This window comes from Protobothrops mucrosquamatus, unplaced genomic scaffold (assembly GCF_001527695.2).
Source record: "Protobothrops mucrosquamatus isolate PMUCROS unplaced genomic scaffold, P.Mucros_1.0 scaffold_248, whole genome shotgun sequence".
Taxonomy (NCBI): Eukaryota; Metazoa; Chordata; class Lepidosauria; order Squamata; family Viperidae; genus Protobothrops; species Protobothrops mucrosquamatus.
In genome coordinates, this window is record NW_015386324.1 from 84,503 (window position 1) to 94,158 (window position 9,656).

At 38.1% G+C, this 9,656-nt stretch overlaps 1 protein-coding gene across 2 annotated transcripts in view; it reads right to left on the reverse strand.

The window, feature by feature from the left end:
* OAT (ornithine aminotransferase) overlaps nucleotides 1-9,656 on the reverse strand; it is a 24,679-nt gene that overhangs the window by 2,656 nt on the left and 12,367 nt on the right. For both annotated transcript variants that reach the window (XM_015830682.1, XM_015830688.1), the window contains exons 3-7: nucleotides 6,048-6,272; nucleotides 4,413-4,508; nucleotides 3,673-3,800; nucleotides 2,272-2,394; nucleotides 157-285 (exon numbers count right to left, since the gene is read on the reverse strand). In XM_015830682.1, the coding sequence (XP_015686168.1) occupies nucleotides 157-285; nucleotides 2,272-2,394; nucleotides 3,673-3,800; nucleotides 4,413-4,508; nucleotides 6,048-6,272 (701 nt within the window). The remainder of the gene's footprint in view (nucleotides 1-156; nucleotides 286-2,271; nucleotides 2,395-3,672; nucleotides 3,801-4,412; nucleotides 4,509-6,047; nucleotides 6,273-9,656) is intronic.

A 9,656-nucleotide genomic window follows, 5' to 3' on the forward strand; every position in this document is an offset into this window, starting at 1 on the left:
TTTTTAAGGCGAATAGGAAAGATTTGTGAAAGTCCTGCCACGCTGTAACAACTTCAGGGTAGGTATGTAGTTCAGCGTTCTACAAATTACTCGTTATCATTAATTTGTTCAAAAATTCAAAAACAAATTCAGAGTACTTAAAAATATAGTACTTACAGGATAAACACCTCCAGACAGTGCCTTTCCAAGCAAAACCAGGTCAGGTCTAACATTTTCATGATCAACAGCTAGCATTTCCCCTGTTCTGGCTAATCCAGTCTGAATTTCATCAGCAATAAAGAGCACCTGTTAATTGTAAAGAGAATCAAACTATAGCCTTCTATGGAAATTCAAGAATTAATATTTCTTCAACATACCAAGTTTATTCTAATATTCCAAACAATTCTATTTTAAGAAGCTAATACAATCATATCACAAGAAATATAATATTACTGTTATCATAGATCTGTATTACATAATATTACCTTTCAAAATTGCCACATGGCCCTAACGTCTGCTGATTAAAATTACCTATTTCAAAGTATGGTACCCATTTATAAATTTAAGTGATTCCATCTGTATATACAGACCATTCTCTCAACAGAAATAGTCAAATCTTATTGAGCAAATTACACAGTGTATATTCCAGTGGTGGCGAACCTCTGTGGGCATGTGCGCCGTCGCCCCAGTCCTAGGCCTTCAGCTGGGTTTTATAAAACCTTTTTGCTTTAGGCCTCCGCCACCGTGTACAAAAAAAAAAAAGTTCAATCAGTCAATTTCAACTTCTCATGGAAAAAAAAAGATCTTGCAAAGTTGGAATTGATTGATTGAAATTTTTAGTCCCACCCAGTCTGCCATTACCACCGCAGCCACACCCACCCAACTGGCCACACCCAGCCAATGGGTCACACCCACCTGGCACTCAACGATGCATAAGTGGGTTTTGGGTAGCAGTTTGGGCACTCAGTCTCTAAAAGGTTCACCATCACTGATATATTCCCTAACAGCAGAAAGAGCAAAAACATGATGGAAGCAGAGAAGGGAATAGAGAGGATGAAAAGGGGGAAAATACCCAGATGGATAGGAAGGAAGGAAGGAAGGAAGGAAGGAAGGAAGGAAGGAAGGAAGGAAGGAAGGAAGGAAGGAAGGAAGGAAGGAAGGAAGGAAGGAAGGAAGGAGCATTCTCAAAGGTCAATCTTTAAAAATATCCATGCATTTCAGCAGAAAAAGTCTATAGTCCTTTATATATCCTGCTAATCTTTTTCTTTTAACTGTTTGGAAGCTAATAATATGTGCAATTTTTTATCTGAGCCACTACTATGCAGTTAAATCTAAGATACGTGTATAATATAAAAATGCCACTTAATATTCAACCAAGCTATAACCAAAAGTAAACAAAGTTGTTAAAACAGCTCTGTCCACAAAATGAGTAGTAAAGGCAGTTTACTAGTTGATTAGAAGTGGTTAAGAAGCCACAAAGCATACTCTTCTGTCTGCTTCAGATAGGCACAGAGCAGATAAGATAGTAGAGCTGAGTAATGTCTCATCTTTGAGAATAAGATTCCAACAGAACAATACAAGCATCATTACTGAGAAAAAGGAACACTGATTTTTCAAAATGTGTTATACTATGGTATTAACTCCAAGGCATTTTGTTTTTTATACCATACCTAAAATATTTTTTTTGTTTATACTTTAAGGCCCCAGAAGCACAAAAGGTAACCCAAAAGCTTTAGGTGAAAGTTTTCAAAAGTTGCTGTCAAATTATTAATTCTGATTGAAAGAAAAGGAAGATATTATGAAATACATAGGGAATTAATAATATTTAATCAAAGGTTATGTCATTTTAACTGCCCTGAAATTAAAACCAATTTTAGTTTTGTGTTCTCACCCTATCCATGTTTATATCCTGCCTTTGCCTAATTTTGGGAATCTAGTCTCCAGTCCAGAAATAGCTATGTTGCAGCCCAGTAATGAGTTTTCAGCTTTGAATACAGTAATAAGATCCAAAAACTCTATAATTTTGGGTACAACAGAGTACTGTCCTAATGTGTGTCTTGAAATATGTAATAGAAATAGACAATTCCTTCCTCTTCTCTAAAAGAAATGATTGTGTTGGTTAATTACAAAGCTTGGCCATTTCCCAAAGTTTAAGTATTCTCATTTTAGAACATCTGACAAAGTCAATTATTAGTCCATGAAAGTTTATGAATTTTACCAGACCTCTTCTGATTTTTGGCTACCATAGACTAACATGCTCTCTTACAATCTCTTTTTGGTACAATAACTTACATTGTGCTTTGTGCAAAGTTCTCGCACTCCTGTGAGATAACCTTTATCAGGAACAACCACACCAGCTTCACCTTGAATCGGTTCTACCATAAAGGCCGCAACATTTGGATCCTGAAGCGCACGCTAAAAGGACAAGCACATTTATAGAAGAATCAGAATCACTAAATACAACTAAGAGGAGCAATTCTAGTCTTGGATAAGATCTACAGCCAAAACATACTGAATCTTATTTCTGAATAGGTCAGCTCATACCAGATTCTTTTAAATATTAAAAAAATGCAGATTTTTTTCAGTGCAACGCACAAGCCTATGTCACCATCTATGTAAGCAATTTGATTTCGTGGCACTTTAAACTACCAACCGTTTGAAATGTTCTCAGCATGGGAAATGCATAGAATAGCTTTATAAAGTGAAATGCTCTTGAGAAAAAAAAACTGCACTAGTTAAACAATACCTGAAAAATACGTGCCAATGAATAGTACTTAATATTCCTCTTCTCCAGTTCTCAGTGATAAATTTTTCAAGGGCAAATTTCTCCCTATACTAACTTTACCAAAAGTTGAAATTTTAGTTAGAAACAAGTGAAACTTGTAATAAAAAGTTGACCCTTTACTTCTGACCCTCTTCTTCCTCAATCTGTTTCACATACTTTTTGCTATCAACTCTGCCTTATTTTCATTTTTTTATTCTCCTTTGTTCTTGTATTATCCACTCTCCCTGCCTTCTCCACAAGTTGAGAGCCAGCATCTCAGTCCCTCACCATGAATCATACTCAAATTGGCATAAAGTTTCATGGCCAATATCAATCGGGGAGCATTGGGTTTCTAAACCCTGAAGCCAAACACTGACCATATTCACATTGTTCAATAGGTTGTATCTCATCCTCACATCCTTTCCTTCTTTCAACATACAGTATATCGTATATGTCCAATTCACCTTTTCAATTCTGAAATGCTTGCTTCCATTTTTAAACATTTTATTGAATTCTACAGTACATACCAATAAGCAGAATCCTTATTTTTGTCATATTTTGCTCCAAAGCAACTGGTATAGGAACTATTTGGATCCCAGAGAGATTTTTCCCACATGATAGGCAGGGAGGGTGGACAATACCAAGTAGGACTTTTGTGTATAATTCTATCACAGACTATTATAAAACCATTTTCTGTTACTAAACCACATGTTCTCATGATGAAGCAGTTCAATTCTATCACCAGTTCCGTGAGAAAATTCATCCATATGCAAGTCCACGTCTCATAAGCAAAATCATTTAAAGAAATCTTCATGTGCAACATTTATCCTTAAGACACTACTCAGAAGCCAAATCTGCAAAAGCTATTTCAGCCTTCCAGGACATTCAGCTAAATATATTACAACACAGATTGGGAAATTGTGAGGTACCTCAAGGGCAGGCAAATCATTGTAGGGAATTATTTCAAAACCTGGCATAAATGGTCCAAACCCATCATAGCTGGAAGGATCTGTAGAGCTTGAGACTGCCGATAATGTTCTTCCCCAGAAATTGCCAGCTAGTAGGGGGAAAAAGACGAGTACACTAAGAGAGGGACCAATATTTACTGTTCAGTATTGTTTATGTAGATAAGAAAAGATATGAGTAACTGTATGTTCAAAAATATACTGTCACCTTTATTATGGATGAACATCAATCGAATTCCACCATCTTGATGATTTCTGTCACAATTTTATTATATTTGTATTGGGTACCATGTTACAGCTAACACTGTTTAACCTACATTTTTCGTTTCCAACTATAGCAGAATGCTGCTATCTAATATAGACGCATAAGAAGGGACATTTATCTTTACATTATAAACACCTTGCAATATAATAACACCAAGGTCATGAATGGAAAATGATAGCATTTTAAAGTTGCTGGTGACTGAGTGAATGGAGTACCAACCTAACTGGAGCAGATCCCAAAGTAGCCTTGACCATTGTTTTCTACCGTTATGAGGAATAGAACAATAAATGTTACATATTATAATTTTCAACTTTAAATTACAGGTCCATCATAAACCTCCAGCACTACTATTATAATAAAAGAGAACTCTTCTGTTTTGTTAGCTATACGTGCTTCTTAAGCATTTCAGCCAATATGCTGATTCTAGTTGGTTACTCACCTGCAAAAATAATCTTTGCTTTGTATTTTGGAATACCTTTCACTGAGTAAGCCCATTTACGAGCCAGTTTGCATGCTGTTTCTCCAGCCTCCACACCTAAGACAAAGAACACACATATAACAGAGATGGGAAGGAAGGCAGGAAATAAACATTGTGGAGTCCATGGTGTTCTCTGAGCTTGGTTTGCTTTCAGACATTTCATTAACTGACTAGGTAACATCGTTAGTGCAAGTGAATGTGGGATTTGCTCCCTGTTTAGAGACAACAGCTTGCCCTGCCAGTGTTGGCGGGGGTATGGGTTTCTTCTTGGTAGTTCCATGGTTGTGGTACTGCTTTCTACGTGCTTGTTTGTCTAGTGCTAATCCCTGTTTATCGGATTGTTGGCTGCTGGAGAGGATGTGTTCTAGTCACATAGAGACAGAGAGAACATTTATGCACCATTCAAAACAGGCAATAAAAAAGCTCAGAAGGAAACAAAAAGACCAGTCCATTCTGTTCATGGAACTTTCCCTTGCTCAATTACAGTGCTTTCTGTTGTAAGCACTAGATGATTCTTATTTCCTTATCCAACCTCTGGTAGATCTGTGCTGCTGTTTACTTTTGTTTATACTGTGATGTTGTTGGAATTCCATTTAGCAGCTTCATGGCTGTCCCTGTTTGGGGTCAGAAGCAAGGGCTGGCTTGGGTGGCTCTTGGATAGGAGAACAACAGATAATACCAGAGTTGCAGACTAAGGTAGGACGTTTAAAAATAACCCAAATAAAGCACTGGCAAACCATATCCACATTACTTGTGAAAAAAACCTCATGCATTTTTCAGGCTTTTTCAGGGGGCTGGCATTACCACAGGATTTTTCCACAATATCCAAAAGATCCAATATATGGATTAAACATGATTTTTTTAAAAAAAATCTTTAATCATTATTTTCTTTTCAATATTTTTGGTCTTCAAGTGCCATCTAGTGGTGTCACAGGTGGTACGGTGTCTAAAGCAGTCCAGCTATCAAATATATTTCTTTCGCCTATGTCTGTGACAGCACAATTGGCAAATTATGACTTTGGGTAACTAATTTAGGATTTTAAAAAATGTAAACCAATAAGGTAAAAATAATATAAAAGGACACATAAATTCCACCTTCCTAAGATCCAGGAAAAGAGGGGTAAGAGGGGCATCGCTCTGGAAAAAAAATAAAAAAAATAAAGGTAGCACCTGATTCTCGCTAAATAAAAAAAAATACAGTAGTTTTAATTGTACTTCTCAAGGGAATATGTGAGATGTAGATTCCCTATAGGAAGACTATCCTAGTTGGGATATGGAGGACTCAGCCCCATGGAATTACTGCTATGTATTTCAATTTTATTTAATGTTTGTAATTGTTTTTACCTTAATTCTTTTCCACCCAGAATCACTTGTTGAGAGGAGTAGCTGTATAAACTGAATAAAACAATGAACAAAGAAACAAGGCATTCTCTCTCTCAACGGGATCAGAACAGACACAGAATGTTGCATCCAACAGATTTCCAAGGTTCCAGGTAGTAAGTTCACATTTTAGAATTTGCAGCTTGCTTCTATAGCACAGATGTTATACAGATGCTTATTTGCATTCTGATTGGAGGAGAGGTCAAGAAATGTTACCTGTGTTCATTGGAAGCACTTTATTGTATTTGAACATCTTCGTGATGTATTCTTCATATTCACCAAGCACATCATTATAAAATGCTCTTGAGGTAAGAGTTAGCTTCTCACACTGGGATTTCAAAGCGGCTACAATCTTTGGGTGACAATGGCCTTGATTGACAGCACTGTAAGAACTTAAGAAATCAAAATATTTTTTGCCTTCTACGTCCCATACGTAAACACCTGAAAAGGAATTAAAACAACCAACATTTAGTTATTTCAAGATGATCTATCTGCATGAAAAAAAAAATTAAGCAGCTATCATTTGATAGGTACAAGGTGACAAATACAGTACTGCTGGAAGTTGAAATCATATTCTTGGTTACCTAGAATCCCACTGAACAAAATGAGACCTACTTTTAAGTAATTGTGCACAGTTTGCATTGAAAGTCATTTATCTGATAAAACCACTATAGCAGTGGTAGCGAGCCTATGGCACGGGTGCCAGAGGCGGCACTCAGAGCCCTCTCTGTGGGCACGCGCACCGTCGCCCCAGTCCTAGGCCTTCAGCTGGGTTTTATAAAACCTTTTCGCTTTAGGCCTCTGCCGCCATGTGCAAAAAAAAAAAGGTTCAATCAGTCAATTTCAACTTCCCGCGGGGAAAAAAAAAGATCTTGCAAAGTTGGAATTGACTGATTGAACTTTTTAGTCCTACCCAGTCTGCCATTACCACCACAGCCACACCCACCCAATGGGCCACACTCACCCAGCACCCAACGATGCATAAGTGGATTTGGGGCTGCAGTTTGGGCACTCGGTCTCTAAAAGGTTCGCCATCACTGCACTATAGCTACATAATCAAGATTTCTAAAGTGGCTTTCCATCACAAATATACTTCATAAATGAAATTATTTTGTTTAGCAAAACGTAATCAGAATGACAATAGTACAGAGATAATCTTTTTCTCATTTCTGGCATGTTTGAACACAAAAATTAAAGGTTTGTCTTTTATAGCCTGTGTTGCATTCACAGAAAATTCACTCAGTTGAGTAGAGTGACAACATAACATCAAGGAAGCTGTGCTGTGACAAACATTCTACTGATACGTAGACCACACTGAAGTCTGAAAGTTCAAGATTATAAGATCGATCTAGCTGCAAAGAACGATCCTCTTCCTTTGAAAATGACTGTGTGCATACTTTTGCTAAGAAAAACCCTCTCATGCTAAGGAGCCTTCTCTTCCTTCCTTAGCACCAATCAGGGGTTACTTTTTTTGATGCATTCCATAGCAGGAGTTCTGGAGAACTCTGCCCCATTGTTTCCCCCATTTCCCAGGAATGACAATGCATGCCGGAACAAATAAGAAGAGAAGCTGCACACAGTCTAGACCAGGGGTAGGCAACCTTGGTTCTTTTATGACTCGTGGACTTCAACTCCCAGAATTCCTGAGCCAGCTATGCTGGCTCAGGAATTCTGGGAGTTGAAGTCCACGAGTCATAAAAGAGCCAAGGTTGCCTACCCCTGGTCTAGAAGTACCTCAATCCTGGTCTTTGATAATCTGGCAGTCTCAACCATCAATAGCATTCTATATTAATTTTATTTTAATAGACACTATCATTAATTGATACAGACATCAAACTCAAAAAAATCTATTCCAAAGACAATAATTAATTCTTGGCTGAAACACCAGCTTCTAAATGACCAGCTCCTCACAAAAATCAGGAGAGCAGAAGGGCATGATTTCTTCAAACGGTGTGAGAAACCTTCGTTTCCCTACATATCTTGATGATCTGTTCTATACTTAGTCATTACCCTCTTTTTTTTTAATTCGTTGTCTAAAATGCAATTTCTAACCAAATCTAACATAGGGTAGATCTTTCTGTTGTAGGAGAGCTCACAATGGGCTTACATGTGAATATCTTGCATGAGCTGATATAATGGCACCAGGGGAAGATTGCTTACTTTCACGTTTGCACGGTAAGCAGACGACTAGATAGCTGCATTTCTCTCCCAGAATAATATGCTTCAGCAGGCTGCAAGATACCAAGGCAAAAGAATTGTGTACTTGTCCTTAAGGAAGCACATTACTTGTTACTTATCTAGTTGCCAAGCACACTCGGTGAGATATTATTCCACAAACCTGCTAATGTGCAGCTGTAAACCAGTAAAAGAGCTGACCTACAAACAGTTTCCAGCTGCTTGTGTTGTACAACAAGCTTTCATCTAACATTATGAGGCAATATAGTAGCAAGGAAATAGTTAGACTTTGACACCGTTTAAGCTTCTAATTAAACCGATGATAACATTCTCACAAAGTAGTGAAGCTTGCTAAGTGGAACAAAAGCAGAGACACCATGGATGAGGCGGTAAGTGTTGCAAATTACTGGTGTCCTAAATCCTGGACAGCCTTGTAAAATATGTTCTGTCTTTGTAGAAAGGCAAAACCAAAGGCCCTGTATTTTTTACAACGGAAACAGAAGGAGAAAGAGAGAGATGAGAGGAAAAGATCAGGTATTAAAATTCTGTTCCTGCTTACAGATTTGAATCTGAACATAAATCTCAACTGAAACTTTTATGCTAGTTTTATTTGCTTTTTAGTATTTTATTCAGGTTATTCAGTGGACTACTACAAGGAGAAATATTAGTGTTCCAACAGCCACAACTACAAAACTAGATGGGGAAGAGGCACTTGCACCACAAAGTAATTTAAAATTTCTCAGACAACAGGTAGTATATTTCTAATAGGAAGGAGACACAGGTTGGGGACATTTAATATATTTCTCAAAGTTTAAGCAGCCTTCAGGAAAAGAATCTCAGTCAGAACTGACTCTTTCCATCATTCTCTTATTTATGGATGAAGCTGTAGCAATAGTCTCAGCTTAACTTCAAGAGGTCATTTCTACAGCTGGATTGACTTACCCAACTCTTATTTGTGACACACAGTCTGATGGGTTTACAAAATACTTATCTTCTTCTTTAAACATGATATGCTTTTGCAATAGCAGCCTTTGGACAAGTGATTTGCATTCTGTTTTTCATAGGTCAACTAGTCTTTAACATAGTTAAAGCGTTGGAAGGGACCTTGGGGGGGGTCTACTAGTCGGGGGGGGAAAACCCGCTCAAGCAAGAAACTTGATACCATTTCAGACAAGTGACTGTCCGATCTGTTCTTAAAAATCTCCAGTGTTGAAGCATTCGCAACTTCTGGCGGCAACTCCTTCCACTGATTAATTGTTTTCACTGTAGGAAGTTTCTCCTTAATTCTAGGTTAGTTGATAATTGCTGCAATTCTCATTATGGCTACAGATAAAACATACAACTACAGATAATCCTCAGTTAACTACAGGGATCAGCAAGTCTGCTGGCAATAGAAAAATCACATGATCGTAGTAGTGACTTATGATAGCAGTTGTAGTCATTAATTGAAATTGCTCCCGAGGACGTGGACAGGGTCTTGGGAGGGCTGAACGCAACCACGTTTGTTGGATCCGTGCCCCTCCTGGCTGGTACTGGCAGCTCGGGAGGGTACACGAGCCTGGCTCCAGGGAATTGTTAACGCTTCCTTGCAGGAGGGTGCCTTTCCTGCGGCCCTCAAGGAGGCCGTGGTGAGGCCCCTCCTCAAGAAGC